This window comes from Dromaius novaehollandiae, chromosome 2 (genome assembly GCF_036370855.1).
Source record: "Dromaius novaehollandiae isolate bDroNov1 chromosome 2, bDroNov1.hap1, whole genome shotgun sequence".
NCBI classification, from domain to species: Eukaryota; Metazoa; Chordata; class Aves; order Casuariiformes; family Dromaiidae; genus Dromaius; species Dromaius novaehollandiae.
The window spans coordinates 93,628,794-93,655,704 of NC_088099.1; the positions used below are offsets into that span (position 1 = coordinate 93,628,794).

The following is a 26,911-nucleotide window of genomic DNA, read 5'->3' on the forward strand; positions in this document are numbered from 1 at the left end:
TCCTGCTCAGTTTTCCGAAGCAACAGTTGCAGAAGTGGGAAATGAGTTTCACAGCTGCCTGCTGACTCAAGTTTTGAGTAGTGTTTAGTTTCACAACTCATATGGTATAATTATTTTAATTCAAAAGTGTGACAAAGCTGAGGGCAGTGAGAAAATATTAGCATGCCTGAAAGGTCAGAAAGGTGATGCAGGTTTGCTTGGAAATCTCTTGCAGTGAGCATCATTGGACAAAGCTAAGAAGCGGATGTTTTAATCCCTCATGCTGCTAGTGGAAACTTTCATGATTCTCATGCGTGAACTGGAAATTGGATTTTTCTAGTCTGTAACAGGCTAATTAAATTCAGAAATTTAGTTAACAAATTTAACAAAAGTTTGCAATAAAAATGCACTTTCTAAAAGCAAAAAAGTAATTTCTCATGGTTACTGTAAAACTGAAATTATTTTCTTATTGATTGCCTAGAAGTTACCAAACATTTCTGATTTGTTAATTCTAGAGATTAGGAACTTTGTGGGCTGTTTTCTACTTTTGAGAATATTCTACTTCTCACGTAAATCTTTCATGACATTATACTTATTTTCTGAAGAAATTATGCATTTCATATAGAATCTATTTCAGATATTTTTCTCAATTCAAATGATGAGATTATAGTCTGAAACCTGAACAACGCTGAAGGAAAAGAGAATGGGGAGTGTCAGTTACTAATGGTAGAGGAGGGAAAACGAAATGTATTTGAAATGGTCATCTAATGCTGGCATAGTGATAGAGTAAGACATGGTCAGATACTACAGTGTGTTAGAACACTCGAGATGAAGTGTCGTTGTAGAGATATTAGCGGGAAGCAGGAGTGGCAGGCAGATCAAGTATAACTGCAAAAGACATAAGACTGTGGCAGCCTTACTGTACATTTCAAGCTCACTAATGATGCACTGTTACATGCATAAACTGGATGCTGTCTGTCTAAATAACTTCTGTGTTTTAAACAGCAGTCATACTCTTATCTCATGCTTTTAACTCTTCCTATGGTTTGCTGTGTTTTATTGTCATACTGGTCAAAGACATGTAGTTTAGTATGAAATATTTCTTGTAAAATTTTTTATTTGTTAAGAATAGTCCTACCTTTAATATTAAAAATACTGTAGAAGCTTCAATAATGTTGCTTTTAATAGTGTTGCATTCTTTTTTTTTAATCATTAAAATATTGTTGCATTTTAACTGTTTTTAATGTCCCAAAAGTATGCAGTTAAATGCAAGAATATCTTCGCATTAAAATAATTTAACTTTGGTTAACCTTAAAAAAAAAAAGAAAAGTTTTAGGAAGGGCAGTTAGCAGGATAGTGTTTTGTGAGCTTACTATGGGAACCTGGCTGGCAGTGACCTCTCTTGCCTGATACGCCTTGTCAGGGGGCCCTGAACCACCCACCCCTCAATTAGAGCTTTTCCAAAACCAAGGATGTGACTGGTTGGCAGTGGTGGATGCAAAATGTCAATCTGTGACTGACACCCTGTAGTTTCTTACAGATGTGTAGTGAGCTCTGAAAACACTGCTTTCATTCATTCTGGCTTATTCCTGTTGGAGACTAAATCTGTCAAATTCGGAAGTGATGTCAGTTCTTAATGACTTATTCTAGGTAACACTGAACGTGCCTGTTTGCCAGAATGTCCATCTTCATGTGTGAAGTGCCGGATATCTATAGGAATATATATATTTTTTTCCTTTAGCCTTTTTGGTATGTGGTGCAAACTCTTGCACGGACTTTTAGGAGTCAGTTGCATCCAGATACTGTGTGTTTGGTTTTTTCTTTTATACTAAGGAAAATGTTTTTCTCTTTTTCTGGCTTATATATTTAGTTGTGTTGGTGGAATCAGCTTGAAGGTGGAACTAGTGATTTCTTCCAGTATGACTAACCCTGATCTTTCTGAACAAATGTTCCTTTAATTAACTAAACTGATGCTAACTCATGATTCATTCCTTTTCTTCAAAAGAATGATTTTTTTTGGGGGGGGGGGGGAGGGTTGTCGCCTTCTCATGGTACTTTTTGCTGTCTGTGATGCACTTCTTTTTTTGTTACAGGAACACTTACACAGAACGAGATGATATTTAAGCGCCTCCACCTAGGTACTGTGTCGTATGGAACAGACACAATGGATGAAATTCAGAGTCATATTATAAATTCTTATTCACAGGTATCTCATTTTATGAATTATTTACCTTTGATGTTGAGGGGGGTTTTTTGTAATTTTTTTTTTTTTTACAGCATTGAGCCATTGTTGTTGATTATGTTTTGAAATTAGAGGTGCTATGGAAGCTCCTCTACTTGTATGAATCTCTTAAGAGGTATGATGAAAGGGATAGTTTAGATCAGCAATGTGATCCCTCAAAAAGGCAAGGCAGTATGCAGTTTCCTCCTGATTGTAAAATTCCCCATCATGCTGTCTTTGAGGAGTTTGCTTTTATTCTCCACTTGCAGAGGTCTCTTTTAACTTGTCTGTGCAGTGCAGTGTTTAGTCTGCCAAATCATCCTAAAGTAAGCTATTCATTGTAGAGATTGCAAATTACAAGGAAGTTTCCAGAATAAGACAAATAGTGATTATATCTTTGAAGATATTAATCAAGAATAGATATTGGAAAGCCATGTTAATCGACATAACCAAAAAGTAAAAAAATACTTATAAAAATTTTATTTTGACAAAACTATACCTTAAAGAATGGCAGGTTTAAAAAAATTTAAGTGATTATAAACAGCATAAAACTGGGGAGAGACAGAAAATAATACTACCTAAAAATAAAGTGTTTGGTGTTCCTGTGGTATATGAGAGAATTTGGGCTGTGGAAGTGCATGAGAGTTGCAGCTCCCTTATGTATCTGTGGGTCAGGTATGAGATGGAGGAAGAAGATCAAGTTCAGCAAGCATCGCTTGCATCTTCCATATATGTAGAGGACTGCAGTACTTCTGCAAACCTTTCTAAGCACCTAATTGTATTCTGGGATCAGGAAGGGTTTTTATTTTAGTAAGATTGATATTATTTCACTAATGGGTTTGGGGCTTTTTTTATATACTTTTTTTTACTTCATAGCATCATCGATGCCAACTAAATAGAAACCAAGAAAACATTCTTTTTTTTAAACAAAGATTTTTGACTGATAAGAAAAGAAGTGACAGGTTAATTAATATTTTCTTATCTTGTGTACAGTGTGATATAGGGGCTTTATAGAGAGTTGGTTCCCACAGTTAACTTGGATGCACAAATGTGATCAGCTAACCCAATTAATTTCATAGAGTGACCTCCTTATAATCTGTGTCCTCATTTTCTTTTGTTGTAAAAGGGTTGTAATATCAGTGATTGGTACAAAGATTTAGTTGCAGTGTTTTTCAACTATGACTGGCTTCGCTCTCACTTGCTAAAAAACTTGGGGCTTTTTGAACCATGCTGGACTCAGTTAATACTAGATAGCTTGTGCGAAGAGAGGCAGGAGGGAAAGCAGTGAATAGACAACATATATTAAAAGTTTTTTCTCTGCAACTCAAATTTATATATAATTTCCCTATCTAACCCAATCAACAAACCCACTTCTTGAATTCCTTTTTCCTGGATAAAACTATTTCATCTTAAGTCTTACTAGGTATATCCATGAATAGTAACTGAATTGCAACAATATTCCTTAGAAATGAGATATGGAACTCTTTTACCTAAAGATCAACAGTCCAAATGCGGTTCAGAATGGGTTACTGAAAGTAATTGCTACCTGACAATGTTTATAGAAACCACCCAACCATAGTTTTTTATTATAATGGATTGTTTGGGTATTCACAGTAACAACCATAGCAATAAGTAATAATAACTGTCAGTCTTCAGGAGAGACATCTAGGACTGATTGAGTTTGAAGACTGAACACCAGTCTTCTCCTAGAGGAGGCATATTCATTAATACTGTTTTCATATTTTTAGGTTAAGTATTCTGTCCAAAAATAAAAAGGCATGATTCCTAGAATTTTTATTTGCTTAAAGGCTAGTTCATTGTAAATTTTAATGAGTGATACCTATGGGTAGTTAGGTTTTCAGTAACTGTAACACATTTGGCACTGAAATTTCCCAAATCTAGGTTTGCTGTTAGTAGATGATGAAAAGAACTTTTTTGGACTTTCCTTTCTTCAGCTTTGTATAACACTACTTAATGTTTAAATAATGCTTTAATTATGTGTGTGTTGCTAGCAACTATTTAAAACAGAAAAATGAAGGAGTCTCTTTAACAAAACAAGCAACTATTAAACAATTGTTTCAATCTGAGAAGTGTGGTGAGGTTTTTATTTAATCTATGATAATAGAAGCTGCCAGTTAGTTAGGCAGTGGTTCTTGTGTGACATTGATTTTTATCCCTTGTTTGTGTTCTGTTTTATTATTACAGTGGACCTACTAGACTATTGTCATCTTAATGTAACACACAAATCTATTATAACTTGATTATATTTCCCCACTGAAAGCATTTTCTGATAGAGGGCATAATCTTTAATGGAATTTGTGTGAAATTAAATTATACAAGCATCAATAAACATAACATAATTCAGAAGGAGTAAATCAGCTTAATTTATTTGCAGCTGTAATGGCATCAGTGTTAGCAGAATGCAAATGCAGAGGTTTAAAGCAGTAGCTGAAAAGCACTGCCAGATGAGCAGAAAGTTAAACCCTTTATTAGACAACACTGTAATTTGATGGGCAGAATGTTCACGGTTCAGCAGATTGCAGTCAGGAGGAGGAAAAAAAAAAAGAAAAAAGAAAATGAAAAAAGTGCATGGTTTATGAGGATTTCTGAGTTACCATGAACTGAACAGAAAAGTCTTTGGTAGTACTGTTGACATTATTTCATACTGTGACTTAATAAAAATAAATAAAAAGGCAGTTATTTCTTGCTAATCAGAAATGTATAGTACTTTCTTTTAAAAGAAAGATTCAATCATATGTGCTTGAGCATTTCTGAGGGATGATACTTTAAATTGTGCTAGTGTAGTGGTTCTGCAACAGTGAGGTGATCTTGAAATTTGTATTAAGCTATTATTTTGCAAGATTATTATATTAGATTATTGCATTGTACCAAGGACAGGCAAATTTCAGCCTGCAGAAAAAGCAACTTTTGAACAAATGCAGTTTGTGTAATAGTTTTTCAATTTATTGAGCTTGGGTGTTTCCAGCCTCTAAATGTATACAGGTGACAAAGAAAGGAGGAGGAAAAAATAAACACCCTTGCAATCTTGTTTTGGTATTTCTGAATTCATCCTGTTGATTGCTGACTTAAATAATTTTTTTAAAATAGTTCATAAAATTTGGATGGAATTAAAGAATTATTATGTGAGGGATTGTAGAAAAAGGTAAATTCTGAAGTGGGGTAGCAAGATTTTCTGCAGAGTCCAGCCAGCCAGTTCACCCCTTTACTGGATTCTTTTTTAATTTCACATTTTTGTCATCTGCTTCTTGAGGGTCTGTATAATTGAAAACTGAGTACAGATGTAAGATGAGTAACCCACAGTTACATATCTGTTTTATAGAAAAGTATGAGATTCTTATGGTTCATCAACTGGAGGAGTGAATAGTAGGTTATATAAAATAAATGGTTTACTGTCTTTATAGTCCATCAGCCCTTGTAAAGGGTAAATGGGATATATGTTAGTATTCGTGTCTTGTTTCCTTTATTGAACTTTGTTTTACTATTCATTGTGTTGGGTCTTAAAGATGCACTCTCAGAACAGTGGAAACAGTACGAGTTCAACACCGTCTAGAAAACCTCAGTCTTCTGCACCTAAAGTCCGCAAGAGTGTCAGCAGCCGAATACATGAAGCAGTGAAAGCTATTGCATTGTGCCACAATGTGACCCCAGTATATGAATCTCGTGCTGGTGTGTCTGGAGAAACAGAATACGCGGAAGTGGATCAGGATTTCAGCGATGAAAATCGTACTTACCAGGCTTCCAGCCCTGATGAGGTTAGTATACAACAGTTAATTTTGGTTTTTTAATATCTCATGAAGAACAGGCTCAACTAAGTTCAGAAGAACAGAACTATGAATGACAGATGTTTTGTGGTGGAGTTTCTTTAAGCTCTCTTTTTGTTTTTTTCACTTCACAGCTGCTGGAAAGAGCTGATATTTCTTTATGGCATACATAAAAGTGGTTTCAGTTATTTGACTAAGAGGTCTGTGAAGTCAGTGGTTTGGGATCAATACTGTGTATTAGATATTTGAGTATTGCAATTAAAGTTATTAGGTATTTTTTCAGAACATTAATACATGTATAAATTGTAGCACATACATTCAGAAGGCTTTATGAAACTGTTTTGAAAGATGGATAATCAAGTGCGTTAGCTAGTGACACTACCAGATTAGTTTTCTTAACAGAAAAAATCCTCAAGCCTCAAATACTCTGTAGAAAAACTTTTTAGCTTCAAACTCTAGGCAACTTCATAATCTTCAGGGTTCAATCAAAACTGTATAAACTGTAGCATAAAATTAAAACCCTATTTCAGTACAATACTTAGCTCCGCATATTTGACTTCCGTTGGAATCCAAATTTTAGCACATCCCACTGCTTTCAGTGGATCTGACTTACTGTTGTGAGTAGTCCTGTTTTAGGGCCTCAAATTCAGAAGAGATATTAGGAGACAGGCACAAAGGTCCTATTTCAAGATACTGTAAAGCAAGCATAAAAATAATTACAGCTCACTCGTCTTACAAAAATATGTACATACTGTAGAAAGCAGAGCGTTTAGAGGTCAGTTTGCCTCTGAGAGCAAATGGGATGGGGGGCGGGGGAGTCTTTGTCTTGATGTTCCAGCAGTGTGTGGAAGTTGGATATTCTGGTGATGATGAAGCCATGGTGGCTTAGTCATAATCAGAACATGCTTTTTTGTAATATGCGAAGAAGGGAGTATGTATCTGGAAGCCTGTATATTTTTACAACCACACAAGTTGATCTAACACAAGATAATACTTCTTCCACAGCCTTATCTTGCTACAGCTTGGCTGTTATTCTCGGTATAGGTTAAGTTTGCATATTTAATATGTCACTATATGTAACATTGATAGAATTTTAGCGATTCAAACTGCAAACTGTAATTGTTAAAAGTAACAAGTCTGTAAAAAGTATGTTTAGGAATGCAACAAATAAAATGAAGTTCATCTTCATGTAGTACCAAACTAGCAGGCATTACATGCATTTCAGATGCTATAAACACAGTACATAGTGTCAAGAAATTGCAGAATACAAATAAGTGGCTGGTTCTCGGTGATGAAAAGTGGCAGTTAGATTTTTATTTTTTGGGTGGATGTTCTAGGCAGGATTACAGATGTTGTTCTTTGGTTAAAATCTATAGCCCATAATACTTGTATGTATTATGTAATGAATATGGTCTATGTTATGAACTGAGAATGCTGGAAGAGTGTGTATATGCCCGTGGTATACAGTAAACATAATTTGTTATTGTGGTTGTATAATGTTTATTGATGTATATACATATTTATGCATATGTATATATATTTTTGTGTATATATATTATTAATATATATATTAATATTCACTGCATATATTAGTTTAATGAGGCTGAAAGGTATTACTAACATAACTAAAGACTGCATAAGGAAGAACCTAGGTATGAGGATATGAGGACAGTTAAGGATTAAGTAAACCTTTTGCTTTAAGAGCCAAAGCTATTTCTAAACAAGGCAGAGAAACATGCAATTGAGAGAGATTGTTTTTTCTCCCATTTGCTCCTCTCTTCCTGTGTGCTTTTGTATATCCATTCAGTTGTCTGAAACCTGCAAATACTACCATAAAGAGTAATTCTTCACCCATATTTGCTAAAGGAAGCAGCTGTAAGACTTGAGGATTACATGAGTGGTGCCATGGGAAGACAGCAGGGAATTTGACCTTGGAAAAAGGAAAGAAAAGTTGACAAAGTGCAAAGATGACAGAACTGGGACTCGGGGTGGAAAGGGAAGTGAAAGAGGAAATCAGCAACAAAGGAACTGTTAGATTACTTCAAATGAGAATGCACAGGTATCTCTTTAGTGATGAGTTTTTATCCTGTAAACCTGTGCATTCGTACTACATGATAATGAATTGAAATACTTGCCAAACATTTTAGGAGAGACAGCATTAACTTTCCTTTTTGATTCTCAAAGTTAATGTTTGAAATGCTAGCAAAATTATCATATTAAACAAGCATGTTTTAATATAATGGGAAATTGATACTAAATAGAGTCTTATAAAAAGAAGAAGCTACACAAAGATCTAAATAGCATAAAAATTGCAACATGATAGCAAAAAGGCTGAGAGTGAAAGACTAGCAGGTCTTTATCATAATTTTTTAAAGAGTTCTATTGATGCAATGTTTGCAAATCACTGGAGCCTAAGGAAAATAATGTAAATGGTTCATTATTTAGCTTATTGAACTTTCCTGCAGTTAGGTTGACGGATGATGCCAATGTTTCCCAATCACCAAAGTACCATTTTAAAAGCATTTTTTATTGAATAAAGTGCTTTGAATATTGCACCCTGGAGCTTTATTTAGGGAAATGGTTCAATTGATGTTTTCTGTTTAACCTCAGCACTGACCTATCACAACATATTTGGTTAATAAGCAACATTATCATTTAATAGACTTAACCAATTTTATGCATTGTACTTTCTCAACATTCCAACTCTATTCTCTTAGATTTTGTTTATGGATCTGGCTTGACTGCAGTCTTTTGAAAGATGATGATGTTTGCTTAGTTGTCTTTTGCATCATATAATGTTGCATGTTACCACCATAACAGATATAGAGCAAAAACAAAGTTTAAGTATAAACTGTTCTTCCATGTGGGAGAACATAGAAAACATTTTAAAAATGTAATGACAAACACATCAGATATGGTTAATGAAACGACTAGAGGAGTTCATTTGAGATTCTTCATGTCTCTGTGTGTGCGCATCCGTATATGGATAAAATACAACCATAACAAAGTATGCACATTTAGAGGTAGGTACATTCATCATAAAAGATGAATTTATCTATTGTTAGAGTAACCTGAGATACGTAACTGATTTTGTATTCATAATGTGAGCCCTACTTATGCCAGGCTCTTTGTTTCTTATGATAAGTGATCAATATTTCATTTTCTCTGAAAGACTGGAAAGTTTCATTTGTCTGTCACTTGTCCTCTACAGCCATAGCACAGCAAACAATAAACATTCACTGAGAATTCGTTTGGGGGGGGGGGGGGGGAGGAAAATGTCTCTTAGCCGTCATAGGTGTGTGTTCACCTCATTTGTAGAAAGCCAGCTAACCTAATGTAATGAACAATCATAAAAGCATATAAACTAAGTAGGTAAAGCAATAAGGGTCAGAGGTCACAGACCCAAGCAATTCAGGGGCATGCTATGAACAGGAGCCTTTGAAGACCTTTGCTCCTCTTTGGTCAGAAAAGATTGATCAGTCATGATTTTTAATGACCGCTTACTCTCATAAACCAGCTATTTATTGGTTATGCTTTTTCCTGCACTGTTATATTCTCAAGTATTCTGATTCCGGATGTTTGAATATTTAAATACTACCTTAAAGTATGGTCAGTTATTTAATTGCAACATTTCTGTCCAAAGACAACAGAGTTGCTAAAATTAATTAGAAGGATATAAAGCCAATCATTTAAAAACAGACAGGGAAATGATATGCCCTTAGTGAAGCAGCTTTTGTGTTTACAAAAGTGAAGCTGTAATGTATGAGACATGTTGTATTGTTTAATTCATTTTATTGTGTGTGCTTATTGAAGCAAGACTAATTGTGTTGTTTTGTCAATGTATTGTGAAAGGCAAATCACTCAGTAGCATAAAACCATCACTTTCGTGACCTTCAAGACCCACAAAGAATAACTACTCCATAGCTTGTCTTGAATATTGACTGGCAGTTTTTTCACATGATCAAGCTGTATTTTTAAGTTAATAATTTCATTTTATTTTAATTATGAAGGTTCTTGATTAAAAATGGTAGACTGCAAAAGTTACCAAATCATTGTTCAACTACCAAAAAAAAAAAAAAAAAAAAAAGAAAAGCAGTGATTGGAAGTGTGAGTTGTTGAACAATTCTAAAAGTTGGGATCACTCAGGCTGGGAGTGGGGAGAGTAGGGGGAAGTCTCCCCACTTATTCCCTGTTTCCAAACCAATAGTCTTAAGTTTAAAATACCACACATACCCTGTGTATCCTCTGTGTCTCTTACATGGCAACCTGATTTTGAAAGTAGATCCTATTGTCTGAAGTGAAGATGCTCTTAGTTTACCCTGAGAAAATTGAAGGTTGTTACATGAGAATTGTTCAAAGTAGTAAAGGTAGCTTAAGAAACTTCTTCCATCCCTAGTCTTTCAGTCTCCCCCACAAATAACTGCCTTATATGCCAAAAGCTTCAAAGCCTTTATTTTTGTGGGTCATCTTTCACCTACACCGTCTCAGTGGTTCATAACATGGCTCTGCAATAGCTGTCAGCACAACTGAGGGGACTCCAGATTGCTGGGTGGGGTGAAAAAAGTGGCCAACATCAGCTACAAGGAGATGGCTTTTTTTAAGTTGATTTTTGTTTTGTTTTGTTTTTTAAAACCTGACTTTACTTCAAAAGAGAATATTGCATCTTGAGAGTGACTTTTAATTCATTGTATACTGTTTTGGGCAGCATCTTATAAAGATATTAAGCAGTTACATGTTTCTACCAGGAAGCAGCAAGGGCAGGGGTGGCCTGCGAGGAAAGGGGAGCGAGAAGCTGAGCATACAGCAAGGCTGGCAGAGGCAGCAGCCTCCCTGAAAGGGCTGCAGTCCCACACTGCCTGAGTGAGGCACGCAGAACGGGTTCAGTGGTGTCACCAGGGACAGCCAAGAGCCTAGATCACCATAGAGGTCTGTGGTGATGAGGGTAGGTCTGAAGCCAAGCAGTCAGGGAGTCAGGATCAGGTCCAGAGACAGTAACTGGTGGCAGCTGCAGTCCGGTGATCACCAGGCAGGTCCACAGGAGTGAGGCCAGTCCAAGGGCAGCCAGGAAGCCAGGTCCATCCATCATGGCCCAGGTTGGCAGGGCGCATGGCTGCAACTTAGCTCTGTCGGGACCAAGGAAAGGCGTGGGGAGACTCCATGGAGGCGGCTTCTAGCACTTTTTTTTCATAACAGCTTTATCAGTGAGCTGGCCTTGAGCACAGCTCTGCTAGGAGGGAAGGAGCATGCTGAGGGCCCTGGCAGTTTCGGTCTGCACAGGGGGTTGAATATTGTTTCATAGGAACACGTTGCTGTCCTTTCTTGCCTGATTAAAGGGTATCTTTGAGCTGAGTAGGTATCCAGTTTCTGTTTTAATTTACCCAAGCTAAGAGTTTGGGTTTTTAAACTTCTGCTTTCTATCTACATACGGTCTATTATAAAACTCCAAATTAATGGATTTGGTTCCTAAGACCAGCTAAGCTCCAAATAGCACAGAATTCAAAGACAGCAGTAATAAGAGGATGTGTATGGTGTTTTGTATATTCCAACCCTGACTGATGTATCTAAAAGTAAGTGAGAGCGGCCTTAGGCCATTTTTTTGGTCTTATGCCAAGCAGTAACAGCCCTATAGGGTTGATCCAGTAATTCTGAAGGTCATCAGAATTCAGCAGCACTTCAAATACCTCACTTTCTGGATTTATGACCGTGTGCCCAAAGGCAAGGGAAGTTTGATTCTTTTTCAAGTGACCATATCAGTTTTTCATCAACTGTGACTTCTTCATGCCTTCAAGCTCCCTAGATAACAAGAAACTAGAGGTAGTTACATTTTTCCACAGAGCAAAGGGGCTCAAGGTTGCAGTTCCTGAAACTGAAAGGCAGTAAGATACCTGGATGATAAGTGATATTTCCTATTAGTCCAGAGGAAGCCAGAGAAGATGTTAACCTGAGAGCCCTTCCTTGGGTAACTCAGTCACCCTCACAGGCAAAGGTCAAGAGAATTCAGAGATGGGCTTGGAGTTGGGCTGAAGAAGGGATAGACCCTTATATATTGATTGAATAGTCTAAAGCCATCTAACACCACTCCAGAGAGAAGCAAACTCATGTTATTTGATAGGGCAGGTAGGTACTTAACTCCTTAATCCTCAAAGTTTAAAGTAGATAAAGATATGGCTGTTCCTTTACAATCCATTGGACAATCTGTTTTATCTTGTATATCAGCCTTAATTCTGACTATTAACTTGTGTGTTTAGATGTTTTAACTTGATACCTGTCACATAATTACATTATTTTAATAGAGATTATTAAATGGAAAACAGGCTAATAGTTTTGTATAAAACATTTCCTTTAAAACACGCAAACACAAGCTGGCCACATAGTTGAAAAATGATCATTTAGAATGCAATTGGTTTCTCATAAAATGAAGAATACTGAGATTTTTGTAGCTCATCAATTTACACATTTTCTAAAGTTTCTGTTTTAAAATTATTGATTAGTATTTTTTTAGGTTAAAGTCAGTCTAATGTTCTAATTAAATATGCAGTTCTTAATCCCTGACAAGAATGATGGCTTTTGTTCTTCTCTGCTCAATGTAGGATTTATGAAGTCCTTAACTACACATTTTCTTGTCTTTAATAGGTGCTTAGGTTTTGTGACTGATGAAATAGGTAACTACATCATTGTCACTTAACAACCTTGTGTGTGCTTTATAGAACTTTCTGGAAACTACCAGCATTATTTATATACTGCATTTTTTTGTTTTAGTTCAGTAAATGAAACAGATTTCTAAATTTCTAAACAGATGGGTTTGTTATGTCCCCAGACTATTGAAATAGTGTGCAAGGTCAGTAACAACAGTGCTTCTGAAGTTTCCCCTCTTCATGCCTTGCTCCAGGTGGGTTTGCTTCTCTGACAACTGAGGTAGGAACACACTTCATGCTCAGAAGAAGCTACTGAGCTGGTTTAGTGTTAAATTAACCAGTTGAGCTAGGATGTGGATCCCTTGGCTGTACAGTTGCTTCTTTGCCCACTAGTTGGGAGAGTTTCCTTGTGAAGTCTCTGCATTTCACTCTGGAAATATCTGCTGGGGTAATTAGTTTAATATTTTGGGCTGTGGGCTATGGCAGCTCTGAGGGGCTGGTGGCTGCTTGCAGAGAAAGAGTGCTGATGAAGATAAGCAAAGGCTCATCAACAGCAGGCTTGTGATAAAATAGATCTGAAGGGTTTGGGGTAAAAAATGCTGAACAAGGTATGTTCCTCTAACTTCTGTCAGACATGTTGGATAGTCATTTCAAAATGCTCTTGGCAAATACTTGCTATCTTCATTCATAATGTGGAAAAGTCACTTTGAGCTCGTTATGTCAGAGGTGGGTAACTGAATTTACCCTTTGGGTGGCTACTAAGGAGGGAGATAAATAGTGAGATATAAGTCACAGAGCTCTTGTTGACTCTGTTACCAGTCCCAGGAGCAAAATGGTAGCATCTCCAGTTAAGTCTTTCCTACATGCCTAATCCTTGGTGGCTTTATATTATTCCATTGAATATGTCAAGTCCTGGGGAAGCTGCAGCTGCGGCATTTACCTGGCATTCTTAGGGCTTCTTGATGTTTGCACACTAGATTGCAAGACAGTTTTATTGTAAGGTTTCAGGAAAGCATTGGAGAGAGGGAGATACGCTTGTAGAGGGGAAACCTCATAAAAAGAGTTTTTCTGAACACCGTACAGCCATTCAGTATGTATGTATTTGTTCAATTTTGTAATTTAGTTTTTCATACCATCAGCAAAATACACATTTTTAAATATGTGGTACTCTAAAAACTTCAGATATTTAATGCTAAGGTTTGGCTGTGTTGTTCTAGATGCTGTGAAGGTCTAGCTGCTCTGACGCATTGTGAGTGACGGGAGCCAAAGTTAACTTCATGTGTTGCTCTCAAATTTGTTCAGTTGCCTTTTAGGCATCCATTTGACTCTCGAGCCTTAATGGCCACTTCTGCTATGGTATTTGCCCTGATCAGTTTGAAAGAGAAAAAATTGTACACCAGGTATAAGAATTTAAAATGACTCTGCTACAAAATGCTAATTCAAATGGTTGGTGAAGCCAGGCATAAATGAAATAATAAACAGATGTGAGTCACCAAATATAGAACACTTAAGTCCTAGCTTGCAAAAGGACACAAGTGAGATGATAGGGTATTAGTAGAAAGATGCAATTTACAGGTCAGAATGTAATAGTAACCTTTCACTGTGAAAATTGAAAATTAACCTTGGGAGTATTGGATCCCTTATAGCTTATATGGTACTTCTATTGAAGAAGAAAAATGTCTAAGAAGACTTTTCCTGTGATTTTTGGATTTAAAATTGGTGGTTTTTAAAGTGTGCTCCTTTTTCTTTCTGTCTCTCAATTTTCATTTGTTGGTGCCTACCCTGGCACAGTTACAGAAAGGAAAAGGAGCACGCTGCTACTGACCTGGGTTTCTTAGGGGTTCACTCAGCTTTTTTTTTTTTTTTTTTTTCCCCCCCCCTTCCTCCTATTTTTAACTTTTGTAAGCAGCTACATAATGATTTACTCTCTTTGGATCAAATTCTCAGTAGGCCTTAGTCATCATGACTGTTGACCTTACCTGAGGATTTTACTTTTTACATCTCTTATCAGCCTGCTTGATTTTAATTTTTCTCTCCTCTTCCTCCTACTTGAGATTGACAACAGAGGCAGGTTCCATAAAATTTGTTAGCTTTCATTATAATTATTTTTTTATTCCTTTAAAAATTTGATGTCTGGTAGTGATTAGCATTTGGAAAAATAAAAACAGAATTGAGGAGGAGAAATTTGTTATCAGAAACTGCCCATTCAGGTGTAGAATATGGCTTGTATATATACTAATGGTAAAGCAATTTTATTAAAGTATTAATTTTTTTTAATGAATAAATCCAGTGGTGGTGATAACATTTTTAAAATATTAAAATACTGCATTATTTAAAGAGTAACATGGAAGAAAAAAGCTAAATGTCATGCACTTTAGAGTAGCAAAATTTAAAAAAAAAATTATGGATCACTAACGTATGCACTTAAGATGCCATGTAATAGTAATTGATAGTGACTGTTATGTAATGTAGCTTTTCTGGGTTTGTAAAAGGGACATTAACAAGCATGTTTGTGGGATGCAGAATTGTAAAAGTTAGGTTTCCTTGTTACTTGATATGGCTAGAATGCAGCTATAGTATGTTTGACACAAAAAGTAATAAAAAGATGCAAGTGAAGGAAGTACACTGGAAAAACTGTAAATAATCCTTTATCTATTTGCATAGTACAGATTCTAAACTTGTGTATAATTCTAGTTATAAATAAATGTTTTATAGAAATGGTGCCAAGATATTTTACTTAAATAGTGGCACAGAAATTGTATTACTATTTTTGCAGAACTTCTACTGGTTGTCTTTTAAGTACAGCTGAATATGTCTGTTTTTTGTATTAAAACTGTAATTTCTGAACAATGTATTTTGAATACCTCATTGGCAAGAATAAATAAGTTTTCATATTCTTCATAAGAATCTTGGTAAGCTTTCTGTAGAAAAATATGCATTTGAAGTATCAAGGTTTTGTATTCAGACAGTTACTACTCATGGGGGCTTTTTCTGGATCTTTGGAAGAGTTTTGACTTTTGCCCTAGTGACAGTTGTTTGACTTTAGCCTAATTTACATAAGGGTATGATTGACTTTTCACACTTAAACATGTCTTTTCTTTCTTGTTTTAGGTAGCTCTGGTACAATGGACAGAGAGCGTTGGTCTTACGCTAGTTAACAGAGACTTGACCTCAGTGCAGCTGAAGACCCCTGGTGGACACATTCTGACATACTATATTCTGCAAATTTTCCCCTTCACTTCTGAGAGCAAGCGTATGGGGATCATAGTTAGGGTAATTTTGTTTGTTTCTCAAAAAATGTTTTTACTGAATGTTTCTCAAAGTAAATCTTAAAATAAACTTGACACTTCAGGGAAAATTTTTCAAATGGAAAGAACACATTTGACATAAATACACGTGAAGTACTAGGCAAGCTATGGTAGAAAATTCAGGCTAACTTGATGTTGCAGAGAACTTTGTAAAGGACAAATTGTTCATTCACATTGGAACATGCCGATTTCAGTACTTTGTGCTTCGGCTCTGATGCTGCAAGTTGCCTTTAAGTATTCATTATTAATTTCCCACTTGTTGATTTCATGCTTTTTCAAGTTTTGAGATTTGGGAGTGTAAAGTATACAATATGTTGCTTTATCAAGTGTTAAGCTAATGGCTAAAACTTATTGTAATAGTAGTTCACATCTTTATATACTACTGCTGCTGCATTTCCAGACCCAGTACAGATACTTGAACTGGTGTGCATATGCAGCACAACACCACAGGGTCTGAGATTTGTCAGGTATGTGTGTAGATGTCTGTCAGAAATCCAGATGAGAGCACAATAATGACCATTAAAACCTCAGGTACAAGGAATCCACCACACCAGGCTAGAAAGAAGGAATTTTTAAACCTCTCTGAATGATTAAGCCATGCACGCGCCATACCTTTTCCCTTCTTTCTACCTAAAATCAGGCACTGCAGCAGAACAGCTTCAGAGAGCAGTTAGATCAGGTAGATCATCGCCCAGTCGCAATTAAATAGGTGCCAAGCTCATCCCATTCCATCTTTGCCAGCAGATGACAAGCCAGTCATGCCATCCCTCTGGGGTACTTCAGGCAGAGTGTGTGCCCCCTTGAGTCTGGAGAGAGATCTTGGCATGTCTGTGTTTCATTAGGTGCGGCTGGCACTAATAGCATGTTTGACAGCGTGGAAAGGAGTTTTCAGGCATTCTAAGGAGCTTGCAGATCAGATGAATCCATCCTTTCTGCAGTAGACCATACATCAGAACCTCCTCATTCACAGAATACTTGTCTGAGCGTGAATTCTCTGCATATGCAATGAATGTTTCATCATTAAAACATCTATTGCGTGTTGCACTACTCAGTTATTTGTTAGTTTTTAATTACTTGAGTATTTCAGAAATACAAGGCGAGCTTTCTCCTGAAGTGTATGTATTATATACCATAAAAGAAACAAAAATATTTCAGTCATTCGAGTGGGCATAACAGTGATATTTTAAAATTTAGAAAGGACAGATGTTTTAGAGATGGTCAGATCCTGTTACTCGAAGTGATTTCAGTTAAAACTGGTCCTCTTATATATCAGAAAGTGTAGGAAATAAGCATCTCAGTGGATTCAGAGACATCAGTGAAAATATTAACATCAAGTAGTAAAATTTATCTATCTCTTTGCGAGGTACTCCACGTCTTTCATAATTGGTAAGCCATTGACTACTACAAAAGAAAAGGTTATTTGTAGATAATCATTTTGATTATATAGACAGCTTTTTTCCTATTTATTTTGTAAAATTTTAGGATGAATCTTCAGGAGAAATTACATTTTACATGAAAGGTGCAGATGTTGCAATGTCCACTATTGTACAGTACAATGATTGGTTAGAAGAAGAGGTAAGAAACAATCAGAATTTATTTTGTTCTTTGAAGAAGCAGCTGAACACTATACTTTGTGTTTCAAAAAAAATTTATAATAGAAATTTGTAATGAACGTAAGTCTTTTGTTTGGGGTTTTATTTTTTTACACTAATGTTAATGGAATAGGTTGAAAAAAGGAGATCATAAGCCAATGTAATAATGAGTTTTGAAGTTCAGTTGTATATATCTTGAGTTTTAAAGAACTAGAATTGTTTCCAATTCTTGTATTACACAGGAAAAGGTAAAGCTAGCAGGCGTAACAGAACATAGCTACTTAAACCAAGGAAATTTTTTTCATTGACCTTTCGCATAAAACCTGATTACTTCTGAGAAGTATTCTACTGTAAACCTATTTGTTGCTAAATGCCCTTTTATCCAGCTCTACACTGAATTATTACTATGAATTATGAAGTTCCATAAGGAATGTAGCCAAATTGAAATAACTTTTGCCACATTTATTAAATTTAATGTAAAATAGCTAGTGACTGAATTTCAAAACTGATTATTTTTCACTGTGTGGCTGTAATAGATACCAGTAATCATCTTTCTTTGACCCTACATGAAGACAATATGTTAATACAATGATTACGCCATGTAAGTTCATAATTGTATTGGCAATATGAATCAATATCTGCTGCAGGGCAGTTTGATTTATTCAGGGACATGAATAAATTAAAATCCCTCAAGACCCAGAAAAATGTCATAAAAATTACTTTTGGCGATAGTTATACACAATTAATTGTAAAATACTTGTTTAATTTATTTAGCTTTATGAGGTCAAATCAGTAAGTGTTTTGCACTAGACAGCCTTCTTTTCATTAAGACAGAAATTATCATGCTATTTAAGACTATTCCTAATGTTTAAGATCTTTTACTAATGCCAGGTGTATTTTCTATTAAAAAAGAGAAAGTTTAACTCTGTTACATGCCTTAAAAATAATTTTAATGTATTTTAAAATTGCAGCCTAAAAGAGTTTTTCTACAAGCTGACTGGTTTACCAGGAGCATACTGCTTTATTTGGGGGAGCTGAAATGTGATTATTTTTCATTCTGTTTGTGGCTACTCTGAATGTATGAGTAGATTTGTAAAAGTTAGAGGTATTTTGCCACATCTCATCGTAAGATGACTTTTATTATTCACAATATATTATTTAGTGCTTTGTTCTGCCTCACTGGTGTTTGCAGTTATCTAGAAGTAACATTCAGCCCTTCCCAGTGTACCTGAAGGGTCGGCGACAGTGCCGCTAATAAGGGTTGTGACAATGATAATTCAAATACATCCTACTCGCAGCATATTAATCTCCAGTGTAACTAATGCAAATGTCTAAGAAGAATTAAGAGAATATGGAAGGCTGGTGGTTGACTGTAAGGAGGGGTAGGGGGAACATGAATCTTTTCAGCAATGAAGTAATTAGATGTCAGTGAAAATGTAATCTGAAATGTAATTTTACTTTTCTTTGGAGTATAGAATAAAACTGCCTGCCTGTAGCTGGAAAAAGTAGAATCCACTTCAGTTTCTGTTAGTTTTAACACATATTACAGGGTTAACTTTAGCAAAGTAAGCTTGCTCTGTTTGTATAGAGTGAATGACTATGATGAAGTGATTCTGAGCAATGTTTAAGGTGATATTTTTCCCACTGGGGGTCACAAAAGATTAAATTTTCCCCCACCATTGCCTGTCTAACTCCATCTGAATGGAGCAATCCAGCATCTCTGCTTAGAGACAAACTCCTATACCTAGAATTAAAGAGGGACTTTGCTAAAATTTTTATAGAGGCTCTCTTTCACTTGAAAGTTGCATTATGTACTGCATACAGCTGGTATTACCATGTTTGAGAAGGTAGATTCATGTGGTAGCCCTGTATTTAAAGAAGCAAGCTTCAACTTTTTTTCTCAGATGTATATTTGCATGGCTTCAGGCAGCCAGGTTTTAGATACTACTCTCTAGAGTCACTTAATTAAGAATACAGCATTTTCGTATTTATAGCATGTTTGCCCGTCTCTTATGCCACAGAGTTCCTCCAGAATAGTCTACAAAGAAGGTTTTTAAAAAAAAAAAAAAGGAAAAATACTTGTTTGCTTCCCTGAAATCCAACATGTTGCTGAATATCTGATTTTTTTTTTTTTTTTTTTTTTTTTTTTTTAGTTTTAGCTTTTTCTGATTACATGCATTTGTGTCAACTTTTTTTTGGTTTCAAAAATTCTCTGGGGACTGTATTATCTCAACATTTCTGAGTTTCACAATTGCGAATGAGCTTCATTAGGCAGCTTTCTAGTCATTCATTGATCTGTGTAGACTTGTGGGGTGCTTACTTTGAAACAGGTATATGTGGAATTCGCTACCCATCTTCTTACAGTTCAGTAAATTATCATTTATTGATATATTCTGATAACAGTATCGTAGCTAGTTTAATTCTTTTCACTGAGTTCATGAGAGAGAGTATCAAATGTTTTTCCTAGTAGCTAATCTGCAGAGATCCAAATCATTTATATGCTTCACCTTGACCAAGAACAAGGCGTGTTTTAGGGTGGACCAGGTACCAAATTGAATTAAAATCAACACATATAGCCACATAAGAAAGCAATCTTATCACTGCAGCACAAAGTCCAGCTTTCTTGATAAGCTGGTGGTAGCGTGAGAGTTAATACCCATCTTCTGTCTTTTCCGCAGAATGGTCTAATGCTGACAGTCCTGTGCTCTTAGAGTGCCAAAAGATGTCTTACACTGTATTAGGAGGAGACTGATAGTCTCTTTAGCTTTTCTCTGAATGTTTTTTCTCAGAAGACTATTATAGTTAGGGGCTAAAGGGTTGAGGATTACATGAAGTATGCTCAAGAAGTTTCTCAAACCAAATTACTCAACGAAAATGTTTCACTAAGGGAAGTCTTTACAAATTAACTGAATGTTTCCTCTCCATATACTGGTTGGAAACCTTTTTATCTAGCATAAAAACTAATTTAACTGATTAAAGAAACACAAAATGTTATGGTACGGATATCTCCCATTAGCATGTAGTATGAAACATTTGTACGATACAGAGAGTTAAATATTTGCATGATTATTCTATATTTTGGTCTGTTTAGTGTGGTAATATGGCACGAGAAGGACTGCGTACTCTGGTTGTTGCCAAAAAATCACTGACTGAAGAACAGTATCAAGATTTTGAGGTAACATCTCTTTTGCTTTGTCATATTTAGATGCTTCAAGAGGAACACTTTTTTATTATTATTCTATTAAAATGGCAAGGAAGAAAATTGGTATTTAAAACATTGATAAGTATAGTATGCTGTCTGTTGCAGATTTTGTCATTCATTAGTAACTCTTCTGCAGTCATACGTAGGATACTGTTTAGCTTTTTTATATGTTTGGATTATATTTTCCCGGAAGATAGTCTAATGTTAATTCTGTGGCTTTAGTGTTGCCTAAAAACTACTGGCCCTCAATAATGAGGGCAGTTGTTGTTGTGATGCCTAATTCTTTATAGGTCTTCAGAAGGCCTATCTCTCTTGAGATAACTTGCTGAAAAAACATGTAAAACTTGTACAGTATTTAAAATAAAATTGACTGTTTAAAACATGCTCTTTCTTAAAAATATTTAAATACAAATATATAGCCTGATGAATCCATATTATCTGAGGGATAAACTGGATGTATACTTTCCTTTCAAGTCACAGCAGTGTCTTTCTAAGTGGTTTTGTGTTTGTGCAGAGTCGATATAACCAAGCCAAGTTAAGTATACATGACAGAACCCTGAAGGTTGCTGCTGTTGTAGAGAGTCTGGAGCGTGAAATGGAGTTGCTATGTCTCACTGGAGTAGAAGATCAACTGCAAGCAGATGTTAGACCAACTCTAGAGATGTTAAGAAATGCTGGAATAAAGGTACTAAATGCATATTGCTGACATACAGGTTATCATTTATTAACTTTTTTGTTTATACAGATACATGAACTATATCTGCATACGGTCAGGTTCATACAAAGCAAGAACTATGCAAAGTCATAGGTACGTTCTGAGCTTACGCTAGCGGAAACAAATAGGCGTTATACAGGAAGTTCCCTTGTCCTTCCCAGATTTCATTGCAGAAGCTCACTTCTGTAGGAAAACTACTGATAGAAGAATGTACGTGACTACTGTCATTTCCCCTCTTACAGCGCACTACAGTAAGCTTTCCTATTTGAAATTTATACTAAAGGAGTTTGGTGCAAGATTCATGTAACGCTTCTCAGATTCAGTACTTGTGAGAAGTCTCAGCAAAGATCAAAAGAATGGATTACTTGAACTAGAGTTCAGAACTGCCCTTGGAGTTTCTTCAGGTCAGATTAAAGGTGCAATGTCACAGTTTTGCATGAGAGGCTGTGCTGTGATTGCAGTGCTTTGCTCTTAGGCAGAGCATGCTAGAGTGCAATCAGTGACACATTTAGAAGTAATAGATTTATTTGAGAGAGGGTTTGAAGTGAAGATATGAGAAATATTTATTGAATGAGAGGAGTGGGTAAGATTAGATAAATTCTCCTTGATGTAGAGTGCCAAACTCTTTGTACAGAAAAGATGTGTTGACATTGCACTGGTTAAACTGAATCAGATACAATGTTTGTTTTGCTTGAACAGCTCATTTTGCTTTGCAGGGAGGAGAGGAAGCCTCTGTGTAGGTGAAATAACAGCAGACAGAGACTTGTGGTTTAGTCAAGTTGCAACTGTTAACTTACCTTGTAACTATCCAGTAATGACCTGTGCAGTTTAGGTCGTTCTTCTTTCAGTGGTTTGTTCAGTTTGGTCTAGAGCTCGTGGTGCTTGACCCAGCATCTTTTTTTTGTGTGAGTGTGAGTGTGTTAAGAGGTTGAGGGAGAAGGGAAGCTGTCTCTCTAAGAGAATAAATGGATCCTCAACTTTATTTCTTGATCTTTAAGGAATGCCTTCACCCCACTTCCGGGTGGTCAGTGGGCATGATCTCTTTGGAGTATTTGGGCTGATATGCCACCAGGAGAAGCTATTTGCTAGTTTGGCTACTGCTTTCTGACAGATTCTCAGTGGGAGCAGACAGTTATTTTGTATCACTTTACTGGGCTATCCCCTTAGTTATCTGTCTTGCAATTGACTGCATCGTCTGTCTTTTGATCAAGATGGTATTGGGAAAGGCTTTTATGCTTTCTCTGTTGTTCACTTCTCAGTGGGCTTCCACAGTTTTCCCTCGTCCTCACAGAAATTGAGACACTGGCCCTTGTGAGAACGGAAGGGGAATGGAAGCTGCTTTCAGTTAAAATAGTTTTCTTTGTATGTTACTGTAGTAAAAACTATTCCTTAGCTTTAGTTAAAAATGTACACATCAGTATATTTTCACTGGTAATCTAATTGCACAGGGTACCAGGAAAAGGTGGGAGGGAGATGTCATTTAGATTTGGAGAACAGTCATATTAATATCAAACAGAATTAACGTTTACATTATTTTGCAGATATGGATGTTAACAGGAGATAAACTGGAGACAGCAACTTGCATTGCAAAAAGTTCTCACTTAGTGTCTAGGACTCAAGATATCCATATTTTCAGACCTGTAAGTATAGTTAGTTGTTTGTTTGTTTGTTTGTTTGTTTTTTGACTTGGCTCATCAAAAGACAGTTAGGCTAATACCAATACCAATGCTGCTTTATTTGTTGGCCACTTGTTGCAAAAGTTGATGTGATATTGTAGTGGGTGTCATAACAGTCAGTAGACTAGTTCTTAGTTTAGGCTATTATTCAAGGATCTAGAATTATAAAGCCTCGCTTCTGTTTGAGGGGGCTTGTTTTCACATGTGTTGATATTATCCAGAAATATGTGAACCCATGATTGGGTGATCCAGGTTCTACCTGTATTTTACATTCTTCATTTATGCAATGGACACAGAAATGCATCTCTAAAGAATGATGGATAGAGGCCTATGTAAAGTGCTGAGTCAGTAGGATATAGTAGTCTCCAGAAATTTAGGCTATCTGAATGCAGTTCTTGCTTGCTGTAGCATCTCCATTACTCTTCAGAATTAGACATACTTACTTCTGAATTAAACTGTGATGCCAAAGTCCACTGGATAGACATAGTTCAAATTAAAATCTGAAAATGAGAATTTTTTGTCTGTTATGATTTTTCCAGTAAACTATTTGCATTCTATTAACAGTCTAGGATAATTTTTAGAGAAGTAAACTGAGTATCTGTTTCTGTACATTTTGGTTAAAATTGCACACCATCAACTCCACTGACTTCAAAGAAAAATAAAGATTTTCCAGACGTTGGTTGATTGCTGTGTGATCAGACATAATATGTCTGTGTTTGTTCTAAATGAACCACTTGCACCTATAGAAATAATTATTTGAATATAATTTACATGTAAATGTAGTTTCTTCTGAAGCGTCAGAATGGCAAATTAGGCCCTGCAGACTACTATTTGCAATTAAATTATTAATGCTTCTGATAAAACTTCAGATCAATTTTTGTTGACCTTTCCATGTTGTAACACCACAAATTAAGTCTTCCTGAACAAAATCTATGTAGTCTGAATCAGGTTTTTATTTTCATTACCTCGACTAGTAATCAGAGATCAGCATAAAACTGTGTTAATTTAGAATACATGAAGTTGTAAATTAGTTAGAAAATAGATTTATAGAGAATTATTTCTGCAGCTGTATTAGTTGCAAAGAAATAACTAATAGATTAATGTAAGAAAACAGGCACTTCAGCACTCCTGTTTTAAATATAAATTAGTAAACAAAGTGTTTACTACTTTGGCTTTCCAACAATATGCATTTTTTTGATGCTCTTCCTTTTATATTTTTAAAATTCTCAGCTTCTTCATTTTGCAATGAAGTGAATTGATATGTTGGTCTAGAGATACTTTAAGAAAAAAAAAACCTCCTCTGTTAGCTGAAAAGTAGAATAGAGAGTAGGCAATTAGTGCTCATTAATATGTGCCAAGAACTGACATATCTTAATCTCTGTAAGTGGAAGGATTGTAGTGGGCCTATGCAATCCTTGGTCCCGAACAGTTGGCAGAGTAGGAGCTCTCTTTTTACATATTTAATTGTGGGGAAGGAGGAAAAAAATGTGAATTCCGGTGTGTGTATGGGTTTTGTGGTTTGCAGGTGCATTTTAATATAATATGACTTACTGTCAGTCCCTTGAAAATCTGATGATAGTGTAAATTTTTCATGTTCCATGTTCTAGTTCAGACCTTCCAAAATCCATTTGATAACCTCTCAATCATTTTTTGCATTTCAGAGCTAGGCCTCTCTGTAATAATAGTAATGTAAAAAAAAAAAAAAAAAAAAAAAAGTTGTATAATGTAATTCTTGTGTTGTGCCACTTGATCTTGAGTACTTACTTGTGCAAGATCCAAAAGGATTACTGCTAGTGAGCATTTCTCTGTGCCTCTTGAATTCTCTACATCTGCTTTTCCAAACTGAAGGAACTATTAATATGAACATCGTGCATTGTTCTAAGAATACATCTTACTGATTAATAAACAAAGTCATTTTCTTCTGAATTTGGGTGCATTTTTTTTCCTCTGTCCCTGCCAAGATGGAATGACTCAGGTCAGCTTGAACTTAAGGTATTTTACAGTGTTGGAGTTTTTTGGTTTTCCTCTTGCTCTCTTTAAGCCCTTGTTCACTTTGAGGAACCAATTAAGTTGTCTACAGAGATTTTTCTTGTTTTTAAGCTTCCTTTTTCCACTTCTTGTAGGCACATTCTGACCTGCATTAGGATAAAACATTAGTTGAATAATCAAGGCTTCCTGGGTTTGATTTTTTTTCAAAATCTAATTTATTTAGGGATTTTTTTTTTTAAGACTATAACAAAATATTTTAAATGTCGTTGCTTTTGGGGTTTTTTTTAAGGTTACCACTCGAGGAGAGGCTCACTTAGAACTAAATGCCTTTAGAAGGAAGCATGACTGTGCCTTGGTGATATCTGGGGACTCACTTGAGGTAAGACCTTAATTTCTGTCAAATTATATGTATCTGTACCTTTATGTCCAAAAATTTAAAATATCCGCATCTTCATGCTCTTAAACTCTTTCCAACATTTATCCATATTTTAAATTGTTCTTATGGTTACTGTAATTTTTCGTTAAGGGCTAATTAGAGGATATATGTTCTAGACAATCAAATTCTACTGGTTCTCTTGTCTTCTGTATAGTAACAGAATGAAATTTATATACAATATGATCTAGTACTTTGTCTCTTCAGTTAACCCCAAAGAATGTTAACTAGCCAAAGGAAAGCGAGAGGATGTCAGTTTACAATAAAAAGACACAGTCAGGAGCCTGGGGCGGGGGGATCTCCTAGATGGATGTTGTGCAAGAAAAGCTTCATAAGAGAGAATTTTTTTTATACTCTGTTTTTGTGTTAGACTACATGCAGTGTTATTTAATCTTAAAAATAAATGTAAAATGTATTTTTTCCATAGGTTTGTCTGAAGTACTATGAACATGAATTTGTAGAGTTGGCCTGTCAGTGCCCTGCTGTAGTGTGCTGCCGATGTTCTCCCACCCAAAAAGCCCATATTGTGAAGCTCCTCCAGCACCACACTGGAAAACGCACATGTGCAATAGGTAACTGTTGGCACTATCTTCGTGTGCAGTAGCTAAAATCTGTAATAAAGTTAATCAGTAGATGGCACCATTGAGAAGCAGTTGAAACAAAGCCAAAGGTGTCTTTATTAACAGCTAGATATTACGTAACTGAATATTGCCACTGTTTTAAAGTAACAGTAAATACCATTACCTGAGAAAGGTGTGGTGATTTTTTTTATTCCACAGGAAAAAAGTCTTGGTTGCTGAGGTCATTAGTCATAAACCATAGATTAACTATAAGACTTTAAAGGTATATAAGACATTGCTAAAAAATACTGTAAGGCCAGGAGGGTAAAACCTCTGAAGAGCTGAATATTGCAGTGACATTTTCCAGGTGATGGGGGAAATGATGTCAGCATGATCCAAGCAGCCGACTGTGGAATTGGAATTGAAGGCAAGGTAATGTTACCAGTTTCATTGTCAAATGTGTGACATGTGATAGCATGATAATATGAGATTAGCAGGTTTATTCTTAAACGGTAACTAATTCAACGTTTCTAAGTAAAGGATGCTGTAAGATGATAGAAGAAGCTTAATCTTTGAACTACTGCTGCCTTTGCTCCTATATCCTCTGCTTTATCTTTTTAAATATAAAACACGAGAGAGGCAGGAAACACTATAGTTATTTTCTGTGTGTATGTGCGTTTACAGGATAGGCAATTAAATTTATTTATTATAGCCACTGCATCCTAAAACACATACAAAAAATTGTCCTTTGTGTCATGTTGCAGGGATGATTTCTGAAGCAGGAGCCAATTTTACTTTTTAAATGAATTATCATTTAGA

General features: G+C 35.8%; 1 protein-coding gene across 3 annotated transcripts in view; it reads left to right on the plus strand.

The window, feature by feature from the left end:
• The window catches only part of ATP9B (ATPase phospholipid transporting 9B (putative)), a 179,679-nt gene that overhangs the window by 140,232 nt on the left and 12,536 nt on the right, over window positions 1-26,911 (plus strand). For all 3 annotated transcript variants that reach the window (XM_064506907.1, XM_064506908.1, XM_064506909.1), the window contains 10 exons: window positions 2,073-2,185; window positions 5,725-5,973; window positions 15,729-15,890; window positions 17,408-17,500; window positions 20,609-20,692; window positions 21,234-21,404; window positions 22,976-23,074; window positions 25,389-25,478; window positions 25,960-26,104; window positions 26,460-26,524. In XM_064506907.1, the coding sequence (XP_064362977.1) occupies window positions 2,073-2,185; window positions 5,725-5,973; window positions 15,729-15,890; window positions 17,408-17,500; window positions 20,609-20,692; window positions 21,234-21,404; window positions 22,976-23,074; window positions 25,389-25,478; window positions 25,960-26,104; window positions 26,460-26,524 (1,271 nt within the window). The remainder of the gene's footprint in view (window positions 1-2,072; window positions 2,186-5,724; window positions 5,974-15,728; window positions 15,891-17,407; window positions 17,501-20,608; window positions 20,693-21,233; window positions 21,405-22,975; window positions 23,075-25,388; window positions 25,479-25,959; window positions 26,105-26,459; window positions 26,525-26,911) is intronic.